Below are 24,411 nucleotides of genomic sequence, written 5' to 3' on the forward strand. Positions count from 1 at the left end.
GGGTAAGGCACGGACCTCGGAGACGGGCGTGGGCCGCCGCCGCCCGCCGCCGCGGCCCGCCGCCGCCGCCGCCGCGGGGCCTGTGTGCGAGCGCGGGTCACTGTCCGCCCCGCCTTCTGGGCGGCCTGTGCACCCCGCCACTGCCGGGGTCCCCGAGACCCGGGGACGGCTTTCCTGGGAAAGCGCACGGAGCGCCACGGGCTGCTGCAACGTCACGTCGTCCTCTGCCGCCGCAGGCCCGCCCCACACTGCGCGCCCCTCCCTCCCCTCTGCCTGAGTGAGCCAGAGCCCCCGAATCAGCGGCTCCTTTAAACCCGTCCTGTCTGAGCGAAGAACGGACGCCCTCCGGCGACCTACGCGCAGAGGCGGGGCCAGGTCCAAGGCTGAGACCCGGGAGCTGTGAGAGCAGAGGCAGGGAAATCTCTCTGTGCAGCCTCGGAGGCAGCGGATTAAAGCTCCACGGTCCATTTGATGTGCCCTGCGTCTGTGGAGTGCATGAATGGACAGCGAATCATCCCAAATTGAGGAAGTGGACTTTGAGGACAAGATTTAAGACTTTCCCCCCTTTTCCTCTTTTTACAACGAATTATTCCAAATTAAGGAGGTGGACTTAGAGAGCAAGATTTCAGACTTCTCGCCCTTTTCCTCTTTTTACAACGAATTATACCAAATTGAGGAGGTGGACTTGGAGAGCAAGATTTTTGATTTTTCCCCCTGCTCTCTTTTTGTGAATGTGTATGTGTAATCTTCTGTGTAAGATTCTCTCTGTATAGCTTTGCTTCCACCATATGTCCCAGGGTTCTATCGGTCCGGTTTTTTTTTTTTTTTTTTTTTTCAATAATTACTTTCTAATTTTAATAACGCTACTATATTTCATACTTTATTCTATTTTACTTTACCTGCTCTTTCTTTTTTTCCTACTCTCCCTTCCTCCCTCCCTCCCTCCGCTCCTCCTTTCCTTCTTTCTTTTTCTTTCCTCCCTCCCACCCTTCTTCTTTCCACTTTCTTTTTCTTTCCTTCCTCCCTCCCTCCTGTCTTTCTTCCTTTCCTTCCTCCCTCCCTCCCTCCTTTCTTTCCTTCTTTCTTTCCATCCTTCCTCCCTCCCTCCCTCCTTTCTTTCTTCCTTCCTTCCTTCCTTTCTTCCCTTCTTCCTTTCTTTCCCTCTCTCTTTCTTTCTTCTACTAATTCTTTCTTTCTACTTTTTCTCCCTGTTACTCTGAGCCGGGTGGATGAAAGGCTCTTGGTGCTGCAGCCAGGAGCCAGTGCTGTGCCTCTGAAGTGGGAGAGCCAACTTCAGGACACGGGTCCACAAGAGACCTCCCAGCTCCACATAATATCAAGCAGCGAAAATCTCCCAGAGATCTCCATCCCAACACCAGCACCCAGCTTCAGTCAACGACCAGCAAGCTACAGTGCGGGTCACCCTATGCCAAGCAACTAGCAAGGCAGGAACACAACCCCACCCATTAGCAGAGAGGCTACCTAAAAACATAATAAGGCCATAGGCACCCCAAAACACACCACCAGACGTGGACCTGTCCACCAGAAAGACAAGATCGAGCCTCAACCACCAGAGCACAGGAATTAGTCCCCTCCACCAGGAAGCCTACACAACCTACTGAAACAACCTTAGCCACTGGGGTCAGACACCAAAAACAACGGGAACTACGAATCTGCAGCCGGCAAAAAGGAGACCCCAAACACAGTAACATAAGCAAAATGAGAAGGCAGAAAAACACACAGCAGGTGAAGGAGCAAGATAAACACCTACCAGACCTAACAAATGAAGAGGTAATAGGCAGTCTACCTGAAAAAGAATTCAGAATAATGATAGTAAAGCTGATCCAAGATTCTATTTCCATGATCCATAATCTTGGAAATAGAATAGACAACATGCAAGAAACAGTTAACAAGGACCTAGAAGAACTAAAGATGAATCAAGCATCGATTAAAAACACAATAAATGAAATGAAAAATACTCTAGATGGGATCAATAGCAGAATAACTGAGGCAGAAGAACGGATAAGTGAGGTGGAAGATAAAATAGTGGAAATAACTGATGCAGAGCAAAATAAAGAAAAAAGAATGAAAAGAACAGAGGACAGTCTCAGAGACCTCTGGGACAACATTAAACGCACCAACATTCGAATTATAGGGGTTCCAGAAGAAGAAGAGAAAAAGAAAGGGACTGAGAAAATATTTGAAGAGATTATAGTTGAAAACTTCCCCAATATGGGAAAGGAAATAGTTAATCAAGTCCAGGAGGCACAGAGAGTCCCATACAGAATAAATCCAAGGAGAAATACACCAAGACACATATTAATCAAACTGTCAAAAATTAAACACAAAGAAATCATATTAAAAGCAGCAAGGCAAAAACAACAAATAACACACAAGGGAATCCCCATCAGGTTAACAGCTGATCTCTCAGCAGAAACCCTACAAGCCAGAAGGGAGTGGCAGGACATAATTAAAGTGATGAAGGAGAGAAACCTGCAACCTAGATTACTCTACCCAGCAAGGATCTCATTCAGATTTGATGGAGAAATTAAAACCTTTACAGACAAGCAAAAGCTGAGAGAGTTCAGCACCACCAAACCAGCTTTACAACAAATGCTAAAGGAACTTCTCTAGGCAAGAAACACAACAGAAGGAATATACCTACAATAACGAACCCAAAGCAATTAAGGAAATGGGAATAGGAACATACATATCAATAATTACCTTAAATGTAAATGGACTAAATGCTCCCACCAAAAGACACAGAGTGGCTGAATGGATACAAAAACAAGACCCATATATATGCTGTCTACAAGAGACACACTTCAGACCTAGAGACACATACAGATTGAAAGTAAAGGGATGGAAAAAGATATTCCATGCAAATGGAAATCAAAAGAAAGCTGGAGTAGCAATTCTTATATCAGACAAAATAGACTTTAAAATAAAGACTATTAGAAGAGACAAGGAAGGACACTACATAACGATAAAGGGATCGATCCAAGAAGAAGATATAACAATTGTAAATATTTATGCACCCAACATAGGAGCACCTCAATACATAAGGCAAATACTAACAGCCATAAAAGGGGAAATCGACAGTAACACAATCATAATAGGGGACTTTAACACCCCACTTTCACCAATGGACAGATCATCCAAAATGAGAATAAATAAGGAAACACAAGCTTTAAATGATACATTAAACGAGATGGACTTAGTTGATATTTATAGGACATTCCATCCAAAAACAACAGAATACACATTTTTCTCAAGTGCTCATGGAACATTCTCCAGGATAGATCATATCTTGGGTCACAAATCAAGCCTCGGTAATTTTAAGAAAATTGAAATTGTATCAAGTATCTTCTCCGACCACAATGCTATGAGACTAGACATCAATTACAGGAAAAGATGTGTAAAAAATACAAACACATGGAGGCTAAACAATACACTACTCAATAACGAAGTGATCACTGAAGAAATCAAAGAGGAAATTAAAAAATACCTAGAAACAAATGACAATGGAGACACGACGACCCAAAACCTATGGGACGCAGCAAAAGCAGTTCTAAGGGGGAAGTTTATAGCAATACAATCCCACCTTAAGAAACAGGAAGCATTTCGAGTAAACAACCTGACCCTGCACCTAAAGCAATTAGAGAAAGAAGAACAAAAATACCCCAAAGCTAGCAGAAGGAAAGAAATCATAAAGATCAGATCAGAAATAAATGAAAAAGAAATGAAGGAAACGATAGCAAAGATCAACCAAACTAAAAGCTGGTTCTTTGAGAAGATAAACAAAATTGACAAACCATTAGCCAGACTCATCAAGAAAAAAAGGGAGAAGACTCAAATCAATAGAATTAGAAATGAAAAAGGAGAAGTAACAACTGACACTGCAGAAATACAAAAGATTATGAGAGATTACTATAAGCAACTCTATTCCAATAAAATGGACAACCTGGAAGAAATGGACACATTCTTAGAAATGCACAACCTGCCAAGACTGACTCAGGAAGAAATAGAAAATATGAATAGACCAATCACAAGCACTGAAATTGAAACTGTGATTAAAAATCTTCCATCAAACAAAAGCCCAGGACCAGATGGCTTCACAGGTGAATTCTATCAAACATTTAGAGAAGAGCTAACACCTATCCTTCTCAAACTCTTCCAAAATATAGCAGAGGGAGGAACACTCCCAAACTCATTCTACGAGGCCGACATCACCTTGATACCAAAACCAGGCAAGGATGTCACAAAGAAAGAAAACTACAGGCCAATATCACTGATGAACATAGATGCAAAAATCCTCAACAAAATACTAGCAAACAGAATCCAACAGCACATTAAAAGGATCATACACCATGATCAAGTGGGGTTTATCCCAGGAATGCAAGGATTCTTCAATATACGCAAATCAATCAATGTAATACACCATATTAACAAGTTGAAGGAGAAAAACCATATGATCATCTCAATAGATGCAGAGAAAGCTTTCGACAAAATTCAACACCCATTTATGATAAAAACCCTGCAGAAAGTAGGTATAGAGGGATCTTTCCTCAACATAATAAAGGCCATATATGACAAACCCACAGCCAACATTGTCCTCAATGGTGAAAAACTGAAACCATTTCCACTAAGATCAGGAACAAGACAAGGCTGCCCACTCTCACCACTCTTATTCAACATAGTTTTGGAAGTTTTAGCCACAGCAATCAGAGAAGAAAAGGAAATAAAAGGAATCCAAATTGGAAAAGAAGAAGTAAAGCTGTCGCTGTTTGCAGATGACATGATACTATACATAGAGAATCCTAAAGATGCTACCGAAAAACTACTAGAGCTAATCAATGAATTTGGTAAAGTAGCAGGATATAAAATTAATGTACAGAAATCTCTGGCATTCCTGTACACTAATGATGAAAAATCTGAAAATGAAATCAAGAAAACACTCCCATTTACCATCGCAACAAAAAGAATAAAATATCTAGGAATAAACCTACCTAAGGAGACAAAAGACCTGTATGCAGAAAACTATAAGACACTGATGAAAGAAATTAAAGATGATACAAATAGATGGAGAGATATACCATGCTCCTGGATTGGAAGAATCAATATTGTGAAAATGACTCTACTACCCAAAGCAATCTACAGATTCAATGCAATCCCTATCAAACTACCAATGGCATTTTTCACAGAACTAGAACAAAAAATTTCAAAATTTGTTTGGAAAAACAAAAGGCCCCGAATAGCTAAAGCAATCTTGAGAACGAAAAACGGAGCTGGAGGAATCAGGCTCCCTGACTTCAGACTATACTACAAAGCTACAGTAATTAAGACAGTCTGGTACTGGCATAAAAACAGAAAGATAGATCAGTGGATCAGGATAGAAAGCCCAGAGATAAACCCACGCACATATGGCCAACTTATCTTTGATAAAGGAGGCAGGAATGTACAGTGGAGAAAGGACAGCCTCTTCAATAAGTGGTGCTGGGAAAACTGGACAGGGACATGTAAAAGTTTGAGATTAGATCATTCCCTAGCACCATACACAAAAATAAGCTCAAAATGGATTAAAGACTTAAATGTAAGGCCAGAAACTATCAAACTCTTAGAGGAAAACATAGGTAGAACACTCTATGACATAAATCACAGCAAGATCCTTTTGGACCCACCTCCTAGAGAAATGGAAATAAAAACAAAGATAAACAAATGGGACCTAATGAAACTTCAAAGCTTTTGCACAGCAAAGGAAACCATAAAGAAGACCAAAAGACAACCCTCAGAATGGGAGAAAATATTTGCAAATGAAGCAACTGACAAAGGATTAATCTCCAAAATTTATAAACAGCTCATGCAGCTCAATAGCAAAAAAACAGACAACCCAATCCAAAAATGGGCAGAAGACTTAAATAGGCATTTCTCCAAAGAAGATATACAGACTGCCAACAAACACATGAAAGAATGCTCAACATCATTAATCATTAGAGAAATGCAAATCAAAACTACAATGAGATATCATCTCACACCAGTCAGAATGGCCATCATCAAGAAATCTAGAAACAATAAATGCTGGAGAGGGTGTGGAGAAAAGGGAACACTCTTGCACTGCTGGTGGGAATGTGAATTGGTACAGCCACTATGGAGAACGGTATGGAGGTTCCTTAAAAAACTACAAATAGAACTACCATATGACCCAGCAATCCCACTACTGGGCATATACCCTGAGAAAACCATAATTCAAAAAGAGACATGTACCAAAATGTTCATTGCAGCTCTATTCACAATAGCCCGGAGCTGGAAACAACCTAAGTGTCCATCATCGGATGAATGGATAAAGAAGATGTGGCACATATATACAATGGAATATTACTCAGCCATAAAAAGAAACGAAACTGAGCTATTTGTAATGAGGTGGGTAGACCTAGAGTCTGTCATACAGAGTGAAGTTAGTCAGAAAGAGAAAGACAAATACCGTATGCTAACACATATATACGGAATTAAAAAAAAAAAAAATGTCATGAAGAACCTAGGGGCAAAATGGGAATAAAGACACAGACCTACTTGAGAATGGACTTGAGGATATGGGGAGGGGGAAGGGTAAGCTGTGACAAAGCGAAAGAGAGGCATGGACATATATACACTACCAAACGTAAGGTAGATAGCTAGTGGGAAGCAGCCGCAGAGCACAGGGAGATCAGCTCGGTGCTTTGTGACCGCCTGGAGGGGTGGGATGGGGAGGGTGGGAGGGAGGGACATGCATGAGGGAAGGGATGTGGGAACAGATGTATATGTATGACCGATTCACTTTGTTATAAAGCAGAAACTAATTAAAAAAAAAAATAAATAAACTTTAATAAAAAAAAAAAAAAAAAAAAGAAACTAGTTGTGAATCCACCTAATATGCTTGTTTTCAGTTCATGTTTCTCTGCCTTCTCTAGAAGAAACCAGAAGAGACCTTGCCCAATACCTTGAAGAAGTGCAGATATACTGAATTTATTACATTTGCCTAACTGCCAATCTAGAAGCACAAAACAAAGAAGTCAATTGACACGACCTATTCTTTTTTTTTTTTTGCAGTACGCAGGCCTCTCACTGCTGTGGCCTCTCCCGCTGTGGAGCACAGGCTCAGCGGCCGTGGCTCACGGGCCCAGCCGCTCCGCGGCATGTGGGATCCTCCCGGACCGGGGCACGAACCCGCGTCCCCTGCATCAGCAGGCAGACTCTCAACCACTGCGCCACCAGGGAAGCCCCCGACACGACCTATTCTTAACGTATCCTTGCTGGGTCCTAACAATCACTAAATCATCATTGCTTGATGTTTCTGAAGTCTATCCTTCCAGGACCAATGCTAAGCAAGACAGCCTGGGTTACAGAATTTAGGCTTGGGAAAATCAGAAACAACATCAGCCCAGGCCCCATGTGGCACCTCTCCTTTCCACAGGACTCCTCAAAGACTAGGACAGCAGTCTGGGGTTTCTCTTCCAAGGGCCTTCTGGTGTCATCTCAGAGGGCTTGAAGGCCCTGAGGAAGACAGGTGGTCTTTCCTTCTCTTCATGGATCTCAGGTTTTGGCTGCCCCTCACCCAAGTTCACGCCACCCTCTTCTAGACAGAGAGCCCCACCACTGGCAGCAAAGGAGCTGACCCGCCTTCTCTGACATTCAAGAATGCTTTAACCCCCAGTCCTACGCAGCAGCTCTGTCCTTTCTTATCTGGTTTAGGGCAGGCACACACGTCACTAAAACTTCTTATAGGGTAATGATACCTCTAACATGCCTCCCTGGATGTTTGTCTTTTCTTTATTGTCTTGTACACGTCTTTTTAAACTTTTTATTTTGGGAAATTACAAGCATTCTCCAACACAGAGAAAGTGATATATTGAACTCCCATGTACCCATCACTCAGCTTCCATAATTATCAACATTATGCTAAATTTGTCTCATCTATTTTCCAACTCACCCTCTTTTTTTCCCGGAGTATTTTAAAATAAGGAGCAGATACAACTACACCCTTTGAAAATCTGTACCACAATCATTTGTAACTGAGCACTCAGAAGCACATTCCTGAGGGCTTTCTACCCTTCTGAGCTATCTCCCTTTTGAAGGTTCAGTGACAGAATTAATTGTACCTTTACTTCTCTGGCCCTTTTGAACTCTACCTTCTAGAAGTCTGGGGCACCCGTCTGAGGATGCCCCACTATATGCCCTGCCTGCTTGCCACATTCCACTGTGTAAGCTGGGATGGTATCTCCCACAGTCACATGAAGTTCTTTGTAAAAAGGGTGCAGTCACCATCCATCCTGGCACTACTAATTTTACTCCCTGTGGCCAAATTTTCTTTTCTTCTTTGGAGGGGAAAGGAGAAGAAAGAGGAAGGGGAAAAAAAAAAAAAAGAGAAATATGTTAAAAGGATTGGCACCACCCGATGTCCCCAGTCCAGAACTTCGTGTTGTTTAAAGCCAGTCACGGGTACCTTAGGAAACAGGAATTTTCTTTTCCCCAGGAGGGAAATAAGGGAAAGTCAGCAAGAAGAAAACAAAATGAAGACAACACACATGCTAGCCTGGATCAGAGTCCTACTCTGATATTCTCTTCTTGGCTTCCCTCCTCTTCATCTATATGGTTGTTCCCAAACAAATGTATGAAGGTGGGGCGGGGAGTCCCCACAGCTCTGCTCACAAATGCTAGGAGACCCTTGGGTCATACCATATTCACGGACACAGTCACCACTTACTTGATAACCCAGTGCTGTTGATGTTTTGGTATTCAGCATAAAAAACTGCTTTTTCAAGCATTCCCAGGAAAATAACAGCTGCAATCCAGAACTGGATTCTTAATATATCTTTCCAATAGCAGGCAGACCACATCAGCCAGAGTACGCCATATAAGATATAAACGATACACATCACCATGTAGAACTGTGAGAGGAGAAGCAATTTTAGTCAGTTAAGCCTTTTGATCATTTGAAAACTGACATTTCTACATTCAAGTTTGCAATCCTTTATTTTCCAGTCACCATGGAACCAGAAATAGAGGGTATGTCAAAGTGTTAGCTACTAAGGAATTAACACCACTGAGCTCTTAAAATGTTTAAATGTTCCAATTAGGATACAAAACTCATTTTTTAAAAAAGGAAGAAATGATGAGAGATACTCACAATCATCAGAGGCCAATCTGATGCAGAGATATATCCATGAGGCCCCATCATAGAAAGAGAAACTGGTGAAGGCAGGGTGGGGATAAAGAAATTAAGGCATTAAAATTAACAACCAGTTTTCCTTAAGTTTTTCAACGTAAGCTCATATTAAGACTCCAAGAATACAAACCAAGTTAAATGCTGAATTTTTACCTTTGATTATATAACTGTATGAAGATATCTTTACGTATTTGTATACATGCTCTTGTAAAGTGTGGGCCAAGTCAGACCTTATGCAGACAGCAAAGTAGTCCTGGTCTGAGATTGGCCCTGGCTGAGTCCCTGACCTAGCTGAGGACTTTGTCTTTCTTAATGTAACTTGGATAAATTACTGAACTCCAGGGACTTCCCTGGTGGTCCAGCAGTTAGGACTCCGAGCTCCCAATGCAGGGGGCCTGGGTTCCATCCCTGGTCAGGGAACTAGATCCCGCATGCCACAAGTAAGATCTCACACGCTGCAACTAATGATCCCGCACGGTGCAACGAAGATCCTGCACGCGGCAACCCGGCACAGCCAAATTAATTAGTTGATTAATTTAAAATATTAAAAAAAAATTTACTGAACTCCAGAATCTAGTTTGGTTTGTTGTCCGAGAGCAATAGCAAACAGAGCGCCGAATACAGGGCAAGACTTGCAAGGCTTAGCAACTGCACCCGTTACTAACCAGCAGAAGCTTAAAGCTGCCTGCTGGCGTCAGAGGAAAAGACGCCACAGCTGGGAAGGCAGGGCGCACAGGCTGGGGTGCAGGATGGCAGCAAGGCCCCTCGGCTCCCTGTGTGGCACGGTCTGGGCCCATCACAGCACCTCCGGGAGGAAGGCCTGCTTCACACTCTCCAGAGCAGCCCCCCCACCAGCTTCCCCGTGGAAGACCAGCTCTGGGCCTCCCCTGCGGCCATGCCTGACTCACCTCCCTGCTTTCTCCCTCCTCTCTGGACTGGGTGCCCCTCAGAGACAGAGCCTGGCTTCACTTCTGTGTCCCAGTGGGTGAATCAGGGCAGTCTGCAAATCCCCAGGATCCTCACATGCTGCTTGGCTATTGTCAGCCCAGCAGATACCCAGTCTAGATGATGACCGCTAAAGCAATTCCAGGACCCACGGAAGCATTCGCTCCCTTGAAAACCGCCTCATGTGAGCCCGCTCTCACACTGGGCACCAGGAACTACGGTTTCATGAGGCAAAGAGCATCTACCTTATGGGCAGGCAGGGGAGCTCACAGACCACAGAAGCCACAGTTGCCAGACAAGCTACTTCTACTCCTAGGCTACAAACAGATTCTTTTTTCTTAAACTTTTTAAAGAACAAACATTTTAAACCCCTGATGATGGCCATTTTCAAGAAACAGAATATAATCCACCTCGAGTACGATTAAGGTGTCACCTACCCATTTCTACATGTTAAAAAAAATTTTTTTAATCTGGAAGGATGGAGAATTTTGTATCCATCTATGAAGTTTAAAACTTTTTAAATTAATCTTTTTTTTAATTCACCCTTTTATTTTATTTATTTTTTCTTGGCCACACTGTGCGGCTTGTGGGATTCTAGTTCCCTGACCAGGGATTGAACCCTGGCCCTCAGCAGCCGAAGCACAGAGTCCCAACCACTGGTCCACCAGGGAACTCCCAAAATTTATCTTAAATTAATTTAAAATTTCCATTCTGTTAAAAAATATATATATTAGAGTTAAGATAAGCATAAAGTTCTAAGTCCCCCAAGTAAACAGATTATTCATTTTTGTGATTAACAGAAAATCATTTTTGAATAATGTGTTTTAAAAGAGAATGTAGATTTGGGTTAATGACAAAAATACAGAATACAGTAAAAGCAGACAATAAAACATGCATACTGTTTAACTATACCATTCAAATTCCAGCTTGCATCTGTTTTTTCTGTTTTAATAGAAACAATAAAGATATGAAACCCATCTCTCTGTGTTTTGGCTACAACATCCTGAAACAGAAAAAAAAATCCTTCATGTTATTTTTTTTAATTGCTATATAAGATATAGCTAAATGATTGTCCACCATATTTTAAAACAACTTTTAAGAACTGAATTGGGTTACTTTAAAAAAAAAAACACAGATAAAAGGAATGGTGGGCTGTGGAAGGACAGCGGGTAGTGGAAGGATTTCCTCCATTTTTTTTTTTTTTTACCACCATCCTCCCAGACCCAAAGGGATGGAGGAGGAAAAAAGCCTTTTCCACTTGCCAATGTTTTCTACTTTTTATATTTCTACAGGTTTTCCCCCTAATGTTACCATTCTATGTTTTATTTAATACTACCTTTCAAATAGTTTTTCTAATATCCTAGTATAATCAAGCATTCAGTTATTTATTTATTTATTTATTTTTACTTTTTGGCCACGCCCTGCGGCATGTGGAATCTTAGTTTCCTGACCAGGGACTGAACCCGCACCGTCTGCACTGGAAGCACGGAGTCTTAACCACTGGACCAACCAGGGAAGTCCCAAGCATTCAGTTTTTAAGTGTGTGTTTTTTTTAATTGAACTGGGGGAGAAAGATGTCCGATAACATTGCTGGAAATGACTCAGATTCGGTGCATAGGCTAAAGTATTTAAATTCCTAAGGCACTCTGTTGCTGGCAGTCCCACTGAGGCCTGAAACTGCCCACTGGGACTGCCTGTGAACCTTGCAGTGCCCCCAGGTAGCTGGACCAAGCTTTTCACACTCTTCCTTCCTGAGTATTTCCTATCCTTCCCTCTCATTTCCTACTCCTCCACCTGTGACAGTTTGTGCAAAGCAAAGAGTTGGTCCAGCCACTGCAGAGTGAACGCCCTTCCACTATCAGACTACTCTGTAAGATGGTTGGAGAAAACAGTATAAAAGCAGAAGAGTCCCAGTCTAAAGGCAAACATCAAGCTCTTCTAAATCCACTTTCAGTCCTTACACTCAACTCCTTGTAATCCTCTCAACCTCTTAGTCTTCTGACTTTGAGTAATTTCCCCAAATTCCAAATTTCCCCTCCCCCTCGTGCTACATCATGATTTCTATCCATTTCTTTACTTCCTTAATGACGATACAGATCAGCCCACTGCTGTGCGGTCTCAGGTATTTGGCAGTGGAATTTTATTTTTTAAAATAAAGAAAGGGGCCTCCCTGGTGGCGCAGTGGTTGAGAGTCCGCCTGCCGATGCAGGGGATACGGGTTCGTGCCCCGGTCTGGGAGGATCCCATATGCCGCGGAGCGGCTGGGCCCGTGAGCCATGGCCGCTGGGCCTGCGCATCCGGAGCCTGTGCTCCGCAACGGGAGAGGCCACAAGAGTGAGAGGCCCGCGTACCGCAAAAAGAAAAAAAAAAAAAATAAAGAAAGACTCCATAGAAGTTACTGTTAAATCACACCCTTAAAGAGATTTTTAAACAAAGACAGAACCAAGTATGTACAAAATTCACACAGACATATGTAAGGAGATATACTGTTTTAAATAATGCTTCTTTTTTCTTTCCTAATTCTACTAACCCTACTTTAGATCACTCTCTGAGTATCTGTCCATCAAAAGATTCTGCTCAGTCTTACTCTAACTTGTATGTATTTGATTTAAAGGCAAATAAAATGACTTACCGTTGACCCTTCCTGGTTTGAAACATTACCGGTATTTGTTATTAGTTCTTTATTCTGGAAAAATGAAATAAAATTATTTCATTTTATATTGTTGCATTTCCATAAGGAAAAATAGTTTTAACAATTAAGAAAAAAAAATGTGTTGTGTAAAAAGTAAAGATTAAAGCTGAACACCAGAGAACAAATCTCACTGTATCCCAAACATGTGTAACAAAATCCTACTTTTGAAAAATTACTTCCTTAATCAGGGCAGTGGTTACCGTTGGCAGGGAGGGTAGTAGGAACTCAAAGGGAGCTCGAGGTGCTCAAATGCCCTGTTCCTGATCGGGATTCACATGGGTGGGTTCAGGTTGTGAAAATTCATCAAGCCCTACACTACTGATATGCAAGCTTTGCTGTAAATTTATGTATATTTATTATACCTTGACACAAATTTTTAAAACAACCCTTTAACGTTTTTATTAAAGACATTTTCATTTCAGAATTTACAGGACAAAAAAATCAGTTAAAATGACCCACAGCCTCACTACCCAGAGAGGACCGCTGTTCACATTTTTGAATCTAGTCTTCTAGGCTAGGAGGAGAAAGTGCACAAAGGAGAGTGTTCAAGTGTGTTAAATGCTGGTAAGTCAAGTACACTGACAGACCTTCAGTAGGAGTAACAGACCTAGGGATCTAACGACATGGAGGTCACTGGTGACCTTGACTAGAGCTGTTCTGATGGGATGATGGGGGCAAAGCCCTGACTGGGGTGGGCAGAAGAGAGACGAGGGATGGAGTGACGGCACATCATGAAAGGATGATGAAAGGATCCTCTTTCAAGGATGTTGCTGCAAAAGGCACAAAGAAATGGAACAATGGTTCCACTTTTTATGTACCGCCACACACACAAAAGAACTAAACCTAATAATTGACATATTAAGCACCTTCCTTTATCAAAATACTGACAAAACAGAAGTTGGTACTTGCATTCACTGGGAGAAACATCAATTCTATGTCAGCATCGCAAGACAGGTACTCACATTCAATGACGGAAACACCTGTAAATCACTGTCGCAATCTAAGTTTTCAGTTTTTGTTGTCCAACATTCGCTGTTCTTGAAATAAAGACCACAGAAGTCTTCACTGACACTAAGTTCATGTTTCTGGGACAGCTCCTATGCAAAGTAAGGTTCTATGTCATCATTTATTTCCACTTAATATCTAAATCCCAAAAAGTTATTCAGCTTGGAACACTTGAAACATGCAATAGAACAAAATACCAAAAAAGAAAAAGTTTTGAATATAATTTTCAGCACAATTGAGGTAATCATAACATTTTAGCCATTCTGATGTGCTCAAATACAGTAATACATAATATAAGCATTCTCTTAGAGTCATAAAAGTGATTAAGATGTTACTACAAGGAAATGGTTCACAGAGAAATACAAAATATTTTGTCCTGGGGCTTCTTCCATTTTACTCCAGGTATAAAAGATTTTACAGAGAAAAAGCAGCATTTAATTACAAGGAAAGATAAACCAAACACTTAGTAATAACATAAAGCAAAGACGGCAAACCCAACTGAGTGCAGAGGGAACACTCATTTACACATCAACTAACAATGGGGCTCCTAGATGGATGAATAAAACCGCGCTCCTAATGGCAACTCCCAGGCATGAAGAAGAGGTTAAGAGGCTTCCACTGACCAAATATGGGACAATTTGAGCAAAATACATAAAAACAGTAATAGATTATAACCCACCCAACAAAGTGAAAATCAATGAGTCCATATTGATAGTTGATTGACTGACAGACGAATAAGAGAGAGAAAAAGAGTGCAACCTCATAGTCGAATGCTAATAAATGTAGAAGAAAACATGGAATTAGAAAATCATTGTTTAGCAATCATCACAGTGGTAACTGTGCTTTGATTCAGGCAAGAATCAAAGAATGTTAAAACAAGGACTGATGAAGAAACAGGATATTTACACATAAATACAAAAGTATTTCTTCACAAATTATTGTTAACAACAAGGAGAAAAGTAGTAGCTTTACAGTGGAGAAACCTGGCAGAAACTTCCTTAACTGATCAAAGTTAACATCACCAAAAATGGGACAAAACAGTATATTTTCTGGTATGCCTGCCAAAAATATAACCTGAATTTCATCACGAGGAAACGTGAGAAATATTCAAATTGAGGGACATTTTGTAAAAATAAATGGCTTGTACACCTCAAACACATCAATGTCATGTCAGGAACCACCCTCAACACCTCCACGCCCCCCCAAAAAAACCCTGCAGAAATACAAGGTGATCCTGGATTGGATCCTGTACCAGAAAAAGAAAAGAAAAGAAAAGAAAAAAGCTGCTAAAAAGGATGTTGTTGGGACACTGGCAAAGTTTGAATATGGTTTATGAGCTATTATATCAATTAGCATTGTATCACTGTTACATTTCGTAAATCTGATCTCTGTACTGTGTAATCTAAGGGAATATCTTTGTTCTTAGGAAATACACATTGACCTAACCCGGTCTCTTTTTCCTCCTCTCACACTCTCCCCCTCCTTACCTCTTTCTGAGATCTACTTATACTCACTAAATCTACTCATACTCACTGAAGCTCTAGGTTCCCTATTACTAATTTTTTGAATGAAGTGAAACTTTTACATTTCTTCTTTAAGTTGAGTTGGTTTTCATTTGTGCGTGACCCACAGTCCCCTTAGCAATGGTTTCCACAACTCTGATTTAAATATTTACTAACATTTTTCATAAGATACAAGGAAACTAAAAGATCTGTATTCTCAGAAAGCATATACTTTGATATAATTAAGGCATTTATTACCCCTAAGTCCCAAAATCTGTGGCACTTCTCTATTTCTGGCCTCCTCACTTGATAAGCTAATAAATCTTTAAACTCCTAACTTTTCCTTCACAGCTTTAGACACATTTAAAATTTGTGTTTTACTTACTTCCAGGTTAGAATATTCATTGTGACAGGTATGATGTTCCAAAAGCCACACTATGGTAAACTTCACAGGCCCAGAGCAACTGAATGACTTAACTGTTTAGAGAAAGAAAGTCTCATTTTACAACAATAATATATACACTCTAATATAAACTTAAGGTTTCAAGAATGCAATTTAAAATAGACTACTTTGGACTTCCCTGTGGCGCAGTGGTTAAGAATCTGCCTGCCAAGGCAGGGGACACGGGTTTGAGCCCTGGTCCGGGAAGATCCCACATGCTGTGGAGCAACTAAGCCCATGCACCACAACTACTGAGCCCACGTGCCACAACTACTGAAGCCCGCGCGCCTAGAGCCCGTGCTCCACAACAAGAGAAGCCACCGCAATGAGAAGCCAGCGCACCGCAAGAAAGAGTAGCCCCTGCTCGCCGCAACTAGAGAAAGCCCGCGTGCAGCAACGAAGGCCCAACGCAGTCAAAAATAAATAAATAAATGTTCCTTAAAAAATTAAATACATAAAATAGACAACTTTAAGGAAACAATGAGTAAAGTATTACCTAATTTCTCCAAAACGTCACTGAAAATGAGACAGATAAATTCCTTAAATTAAATTATTACGGTTAACCAAGGCTGAGGCTGGTAGAGTTTCTGGGTCAGAGTACCCAAGAGGCGGGAACTACACAGAGGAAGGGTCAATGAAATCTGCATACAGCTCCTTGGTCTCTGGCTGCATAACAGCCTGCCCGTGCACAGGGACAAGATGAAAAATTCTCAGAGTTCACATGGGGATGGGAACTAGCCAGAGTCTGCACTAGCCAGAGCGGAAAGGCCTCATTAAACACACCCAGCGTTTGGGAGAGATGCAGAAGAGTCACACCTTAAAAGTGGTGCTAAGTTAGTTCTAGAGTAAAGGCTACTCCTGATCCCTCCTAAAAGAAATTAAAAAGAAAATTGGAAAGGATCGAACTGACCCCAAAGAAACTTAACTGTCTGCCAGAACAAAGTGGTTCACGGAATACGACATTCTAGTACTCAAGAATGTAAAATTCACGATATCCACTATCCAAACAAAAATACTAGATATACAAAGTGGGAAAAGTTGACTCATAACCATGACATGCATCAGTCAATTTGACAACGATGTGCACTGTTCTATGTGTCTATTGCAGTTCCACAGTGTTAGGATTACTGTAGCTTCATGTTAAGTTCTGAAATCCGAGAGTAAAAGCCCTCCCACTTTGTTCTTTTTTAAAATTGTTTTGGCTATTCTAGGTCCTCTGTATTTGCATATAAGTTTCAGAGACAGCTAGCCAGTTTCTAATAAGTCTGCTTGGATTTTGATTGGGATTAATTGAATTTATAGGTCAATCTGGGGAGAATTGCCAGTATAATGTTAAGTTATAGATTTATCATAGATTCCCTTTATCAGGTTGAGGACATTTCCTTCTATTTCTAGTTTTCTGAGAGTTTCCATCATGGATAGGTGCTGATTTTTTTCAAATGCTTTTTTGTATATATTGAGATGATGATGTATTTCTTTTATTCTGTTAATATGGTGAATTACACTGAGAGATTTTCACCAGTGGCTCCACATGACTGCATCTTGAATGGAGTAGCTAAGAGGGGTCACCTTAGCTTTCCTTAGGGAAAGCAAGGCACCTGATCCACCAAACAGCATGGACACATACCCAAGGGACCAATGCTTAACTTTGTAGGCACTAAAATTTGGCTCTGGGACTTCCCGGGTAGCGCAGTGGTTAAGAACCCACCTGCCAATGCAGGGGACACAGTTCCGAGCCCTGGTCTGGGAAGATCCCACATGCCGTGGAGCAACTAATCCCATACGCCACAACTACGGAGCCTGCACTCTAGAGCCCGTGCGCCACAACTACTGAGCCCATGCGTCACAATTACTGAAGCCCGCACGCCTAGAGCCCATGCTCCGCAACAAGAGAAGCCACCGTAATGAGAAGCCCGTGCACCGCAACGAAAAGTAGCCCTCGCTCGCCACAACTAGAGAAGGCCCGGGCGCAGCAACGAAGACCCAATGGAGCCATAAATAAAAAAATTAATAAATTAATTTTTAAAAAAAGTCATTCCTAACAAATATATTTTTTAAATAATAATAATAAAATAAAATTTGGCCCTGTGAGAACTCAGAGACTCAGTTTTATCTTTCACACCACGGATGTAGGTGTGTAAAACAGAATGCCCAATTACTCACTTAAACAGTAACTATAAAGTAGATGATGAGAAGGCTGCTTGGTGAATATGGCAGCAGAACAAGGAGGCTCAGGTGGGCACTTCATCCACCCCCGCCAGCCACAATGTTAGAGCTACGGTCATAGTTACAGAAAGACCTCTCTCCCATCAGTGCTGGGACACTGCCAGCTTTTACCTGACTAAACCCTGTTTTTTTTTTTAAGCTTTTATTCCTAACTCCCTTCTGCTGACTCATTTTTCTTTCTTTAGATATGTTAATACTAAATTGTGGTCTACTTTTAGGCTGATCTCAGACATTACATAATGATTTTTTTAAAAATCAAATTCTGTGTTTCAGTGGTCCATATAACTTTTAATTCCCCCATGTAATTTTTTTGTCTGCACCAGTGTTTTAAATCTTGTCTAGACAGTGAGACATGAATTTATTTATTTATTTATTTATTTATTTATTTATTTATTTATTTGCGGTACGCGGGCCTCTCACTGCTGCGGCCTCTCCCATTGCGGAGCACAGGCTCCGGACGCACAGGCTCGGCGGCCGTGGCTCACGGGCCCAGCTGCTCCGCGGCAGGTGGAATCCTCCCAGACCGGGGCACGAACTCGCGTTCCCTGCATCGGCAGGCGGACTCTCAACCACTGCGCCACCAGGGAAGCCCGAGACATGAATTTATTAAAGCATTGAGAGGCCAAAATGTTTTCCTCACCCACCTTGGGCTTCAATTTCCTCTTGCCAAGCTCTTTTTTTTTTTTTTTTTTTTTAATGCGATACGCAGGCTTCTCACTGTTGTGGCCTCTCCCGTTGCGGAGCACAGGCTCCGGACGCGCAGGCTCAGCGGCCATGGCTCACAGGCCCAGCCGCTCCGCGGCATGTGGGATCTTCCCAGACCGGGGCACGAACCCGTGTCCCCTGCATCGGCAGGCAGACTCTCAACCACTGCGCCACCAGGGAAGCCCTTGCCAAGCTCTTATCACCACTGATGATCTATATCACGAAGCTGCTTTGAACCGCCTTTGCTTTCTAGCTGATGGCTGGCCTACTTCCGTCAGCAAAGCCCACACACGGCAGAATTCTCCAACAAATGTTCAGAGGATGGTGCGAGAGATAAAAGGACCAGGGCTGTGGGTCCCACGAAGCCAATTTGCTCTACCCAACAAAAAAACTACTCCTTACCCCAGACTTTAACTCTGGCAACCAACTGACCTAGTCAAGTTACTGGAAACACCTAGAGGGGTTGGTGCACAGTAAATATGATCCAATGTAAACTCATTAAAAATACTGCAAACCTCAAGATCTATGACTTGGTAGTCATGACACACCAGTATTTACATAGACAACACAGTCCCTAGCAAATATTTTCACTTTCATAAGCTCTAAAATCCTAACTGTTAGTGTCTAATAATTTTTATTTCATACTGTGATCATGTGTATATTGAGAAAATTTTCAGAAACACAAAGCTTTCATCACAATCATGGCATTTCATATAACCATAAAAAGAATTTACTGAATTTTAAAAGGGATTCAGAGTCAAATTTCGGAGGTCAAATACTTTTTTGCTGAAGACTCCTTTATTAGGTTTTAACTATAATTTTTAAAGAATGATAAAGAATGATTCACATTACATATTCTGAGACAGGATCAGAAAAATTCATTCTTGGAAATAACTATGACCCGACTGGAGCAAAAGAAACCCTTAAAACGTTAGGATCACTTAAAAACATTTGCCTAGTTTAAAATATATAATATTACAATGTGTTATGTTAGTTTATATTAAATTAATGCATTAGTTTATATTACATGTTGCTCATTTATAATTTGTTATTTTACTGTTATATTAGTTTATTATACTTACCAGAAAACTTGATCTCAGTAGAGTTAAACATAGTTTTCCTAAATATCAAAGGTCCTGATTTCTATAATGAAAAACAAAGAAATACAGAAAGCTCTTGTTAAAAAAATTTCTCTCTACTGTTTAAGAGTATAGTTTTATCCTGGAAAATATATAGTTCTAATCCTTTAACTCCTATGCCTGGAGTGATTATTCTTTAAAAACATAAACCTGGGACTTCCCTGGCAGTCCAGTGGTTAAGACTCCGTGCTTCCACTGCAGGGGACACAGGTTCAATCCCTGGTCGGGGAACTAAGATCCCACATGCCCCGTGGCTCGGCCAAAAAACAAAAAAAAGGCATTAAAAACATAAATCTGATCACATCACTCACTGGCTTAGAATCTTGCCTCATGTAATCTACTCCCTGCAGTGGATGTGAGGCTCCAGAAGCCTCCTGGGGCCAGCAGCACTCGGCGGGTGAGTGCGGCTGCCACTGTACGATGACTGCTGTTCAGACAGAGAACCTGTCTGTGCCTCTGCAGCTGCTCTCGTGGTATCAACATAAATGCGCTTCTGATAAAACAACGGACCCTCTCCCTAAGCTATGGTTCACCGCTGTCTCTGTACAAGAGACCAAATCTCACGGCTGCTCACAGGGCCCCGCATCACCAAGGCCTGCCCACCTCGCTTGCACCTTTCTGGCAGGTCCTCAAAAACATGATACCTCCTTCCTGCCCTCAGGACCTTAGTAGTCAACCTGAAACTTACTTGAAATCCCCTCCCTGTCGCTCTCTTCATCTAGTTATTTCCTTCTTACCCCTGAAAGCCCGGTTCAAATATCCCCTTCCTCAGGGTGTCTTCCACTGGGGCCCACACCCGGCCAGGCCCTCCCTTCCATGGTCTGTAAGACCCATTCCTCACAACCCGTACCACAACCAAAATGAAATCTTACACTACTTAGTTATTTAATGTCTGCACTCACCAAGAAAAGAAATCCCATGAGAAGGGATTACGATAAACGGACATGTGGTCAGGAATTAAAGAAAAACACCGACAGGACAAGCAGCTCCTTCTTGATAACCTCTTCTCCCTCCTCAACAGTTTCAACTTCAACAAAACCCCGGGCCCAGACCCCTCCTCTGAGCTGCACATCCACATACCCAATTACCTAAAGGTCATGTCCACTGGGATGTCCAGTAGACAGTCCACACTCACCTGCCCTAAACCAGACACATCCCCCTCCGCTCCCCAGCAGCTCTTCCTGCGCTACCATGGCTGTAGGCGATGCCACCCCCAGTCATGGATCCTTCCAGCCCCTCACCTCCGTCACCCCATCCCCACGGCATGTCTACTTTATCTCACAGGCACTTCGCAGACTGAGCTCTTTCTCTCCATTCCTGCCACCACTGCCGTAATTCAGACCTACGCTTCTGCAGTAACTGGTACCTCTGCCTCCAGACCGGAGCCTGTAATTCATCCTTTGATGGCAGCCACAGTGATGAGCAGGTACGTCTAAAACCCTTCACTGGCTCTTCCTCATTCACACACCAAAGCTGCTAGTGGGGCTAATCCAACCTATAAACGGGGTGTGTTAGGCCCACAAGGGGCCTTTAAACTTTTTTTTTTTTTTTTTCAGTACGCGGGCCTCTCACTGCTGTGGCCTCTCCCGTTGCGGAGCACAGGCTCCGGACGCGCAGGCTCAGCGGCCATGGCTCACGGGCCCAGCCACTCCGGGGCACGTGGGATCTTCCCAGACCGGGGCACGAACCCGTGTGCCCTGCATCGGCAGGTGGACTCTCAACCACTGCGCCACCAGGGAAGCCCTAAACATTTTTTTTTTTGAGTTAGTGGACATAATAAAAATATGGAATCTGACTTCACTTTAAAAAAAGAAAAGGAAACCTGGCAATTCTGTGCCTGGAGCACCCTGTAGCATCCACCAGCTGGAGCCGAACGGCAGCTGCCCTCTTCAGCAGGGGCACGTCATCTGCAGTTCACTGCATTCCCCACCAGTCCCTTCAGTCCCGAACCCAGCTCACTGATATGACTTGCCTCAGTCCCCACAGGTCCTTGAGTTTGAGACCCCTGGCCTCAGGCTTAAGGCCAAGCTCAGGCATGGAAGGAAGGCTTCTGGTGGCCTAACTCCCCCCCAACACTCCTGCCTTCGGTCAGCAGAAACACTAAGAGTTTCTACACAGCTGCTGTTCCACTCCCCTCCTTCTTCACCAAGGTAACATCTACTCATCTTTTCAGACCCAGCCAGGCACCAACTCCGGAAAGTGGGATTAGGTGACTCCTTTAGTATTCCAGTAATATCCCAAGAACGCCACCATGTATTTAATTACTACGCATGAATCTGCTGTTGCTACCATTGTGTGAGCTTCTTGAGAGAGGGGGCTAAAAATTCACCCTTGCAACAGCAACGGCCAGTATAGTGCATGGCACATGGTAGGCACTCAAACTGTTGACCTTTACAATCAAAAGAACCATTTCTTGGGACTTTCCTGGTGGTCCAGTGGCTAAGGCTTCACGCTCCCAATGCAGGGGGCCCGGGTTCAATCACTGGTCAGGGAACTAGATCCCGCATGCCACAACTAAGAGTCTCATGCTGCAACTAAGACCCAGCACAGCCAAATAAATGAATATATTTTTTAAACATTAAAAAAAGAACCATTTCTTGATAGATTTGCAGAACAAATGAAAGAAAACTCCACTTTCCTTTCCTGTTCTGAAGAACAAGTTTTGACAACTTGAAATGGGAAAAAAAAAAATCAGTCTGCTCTTTGCAAAGAGCTTTATGGATTGCTACTGTCCTGAATCACACAGGACTAAAGATTACGTGGGGCCCAAAGGTAATTTTTTCTTCCTCACGCAGGAAGCAAAGTCATTCTCTCCCCATGGCCTTTGGAATCTCACCATCCAAAGTATACTTGGCAAAGATCTTTACAGATATGGTCAAGGAGTCTGTATGCAGCCGATTCACTTCCAACTTATTCGTTAGTTTATGTTACTGCCTGCTCACTACCGAAACAGCATCAAACGGTAAGTGTGGTTCTCTGAGTTTTGCTTTTTACTGTTCTGAGAAATTTAATGAGGAAGATACGCAGGCTCTATCACTGGCGCACAAAATAGGGCACCAACCCAGAAGAATCCTGGAAAAAATGGGTGCACTGGGTCTTAAAGATTCAGAAAGATATGAACTCTCCTTCCTTTACGCAGGTTTTGTGTTATAGGAAGAATTTGTAGCCTCTGATACTTTCTTTCCGGTTGAGGAAATCAAAATATAAGTTTTGCCTTTAGAATTGGGACATCGTTTCCATACATGTGGAAAATACTCATCTCAAACGGAGCTGGATGAATCCTCTGAATCTAGAAAAGCAGGAGATAAGGCCTCTTCGATTTCCTGTCCCTCTTCAGCAAATCTTTCCAAAATTCTACCTCTATATTCCTCCCACATCATCTCATGTAACTACTGGATGTCAAGTTCTCAAATGGCCTGCCCTGGAAAGGAAGAGTTTCCACGCACGCATGCCTCTAGATTAGCCTTGCAAATATTCCTTAATTACACATCCTGCCCCCGCCCCCCGCCCACACACACTCCCGGAGCTGTGATGTCAGGAACCCAAGAAGAGGGAAAGAGGGGTGGGGTGACTATTGCATGTTCCCTTCTCATTTAAAGAAAGAAAGAAAAAAAAGGCACAAGCTCTTTCTAAATTTATGCGGAAACTGAAGCCCTGGAAAATCCACCCTGTGGCCACACGGGTGTGGCCCTGTGGCTGCACCTGGGCACGAGGAGAGGTCAAATCCAAAGATGCCGCTAGAAGTGCCGAGGGGTTCAGGGCTCAGGGCTGAATAAACGAGGACCTGATCTAGCCAGAGCAGGTCGGAGCAGAGCGAGGGGCCAGGACTTCGGGAATAGTGATCCTCATGAACAGGGTTCAGAAGGGATAGCAATCCCCCAGCACACAAGCTTGACTGATCCTCCCCACAGCCCAAGTCGGGCCGGAGGAGGGGCGCTCCCCGCGCCGAGCAGACAAAGAGCCCAGAGAAAGTAACAGGGGACCCGGGGCAGGCCCTGCCAGATCAACAAGCCCGTGACCGGCTCCTGGAGCCCAGAGAGCCCGGGGAGGACTTGCGGGCCCGGGCAGCACCTCGCCTGGGTCCCGACACTCCACTTACGTCATTGATCGTCGCTGCCCAGAGCCCGAGCTCGGGGACGGCGCCCACAGCCGCCGGGCCCCAGCACAGAAGGCAGAGGGCGACTCGCAGCAGCGGGCGCCTGGCGGGAAGGCGGCCGCGGGATGGGAGCCAGACCCCGGCCCAGCTGGTGGCGGCCATCTTGACGCGGAAGCCGCACCTGGCGCTCCGTGACGCCCGCCACGCCCCAGGCCCGCACCTGGTGCAGCTCCGCCCCGGACGGGTTCGGGTCCGGGAAGTGTGGCTGGGGCATGGAGGCGGGGCTCAGGGCCGGCCGGGGCGTGGAGCTAGAGGTGGGGCCAGAGAATGGAAAGGAAAGGGGGCGGGCTAGCGGGAGGGGTCCGAGCATAAAGGCGGGGCCAGGCAGGGAGGGGAGCCGGGAGAGGAGGCGAGGGGCGGGGCTCAGGGTTGGGCGGGAGTGTGGAGGCGGTGCCGG

General features: G+C 43.4%; 1 protein-coding gene across 2 annotated transcripts in view; it reads right to left on the reverse strand.

Annotated features, from left to right (window-relative positions):
* TMEM87B (transmembrane protein 87B) overlaps positions 1 to 24,209 on the reverse strand; it is a 60,113-nt gene extending 35,904 nt beyond the window's left edge. The window contains exons 1-8 of one of the 2 annotated variants that reach the window (XM_081255057.1): positions 23,958 to 24,209; positions 19,802 to 19,862; positions 15,732 to 15,823; positions 13,802 to 13,936; positions 12,780 to 12,833; positions 11,060 to 11,150; positions 9,164 to 9,225; positions 8,741 to 8,924 (exon numbers count right to left, since the gene is read on the reverse strand). In XM_081255057.1, coding sequence (XP_081111183.1) covers positions 8,741 to 8,924; positions 9,164 to 9,225; positions 11,060 to 11,150; positions 12,780 to 12,833; positions 13,802 to 13,936; positions 15,732 to 15,823; positions 19,802 to 19,862; positions 23,958 to 24,116 — 838 coding nt within the window. In that variant the 5' untranslated portion in view covers positions 24,117 to 24,209. The remainder of the gene's footprint in view (positions 1 to 8,740; positions 8,925 to 9,163; positions 9,226 to 11,059; positions 11,151 to 12,779; positions 12,834 to 13,801; positions 13,937 to 15,731; positions 15,824 to 19,801; positions 19,863 to 23,957) is intronic. The other variant, XM_081255056.1, reaches the window with a different exon arrangement.
* Positions 24,210 to 24,411: the final 202 nt, after the last annotated feature.

Source organism: Mesoplodon bidens, assembly GCF_964165515.1.
Source record: "Mesoplodon bidens genome assembly, chromosome: 14".
NCBI classification, from domain to species: domain Eukaryota; kingdom Metazoa; phylum Chordata; class Mammalia; order Artiodactyla; family Ziphiidae; genus Mesoplodon; species Mesoplodon bidens.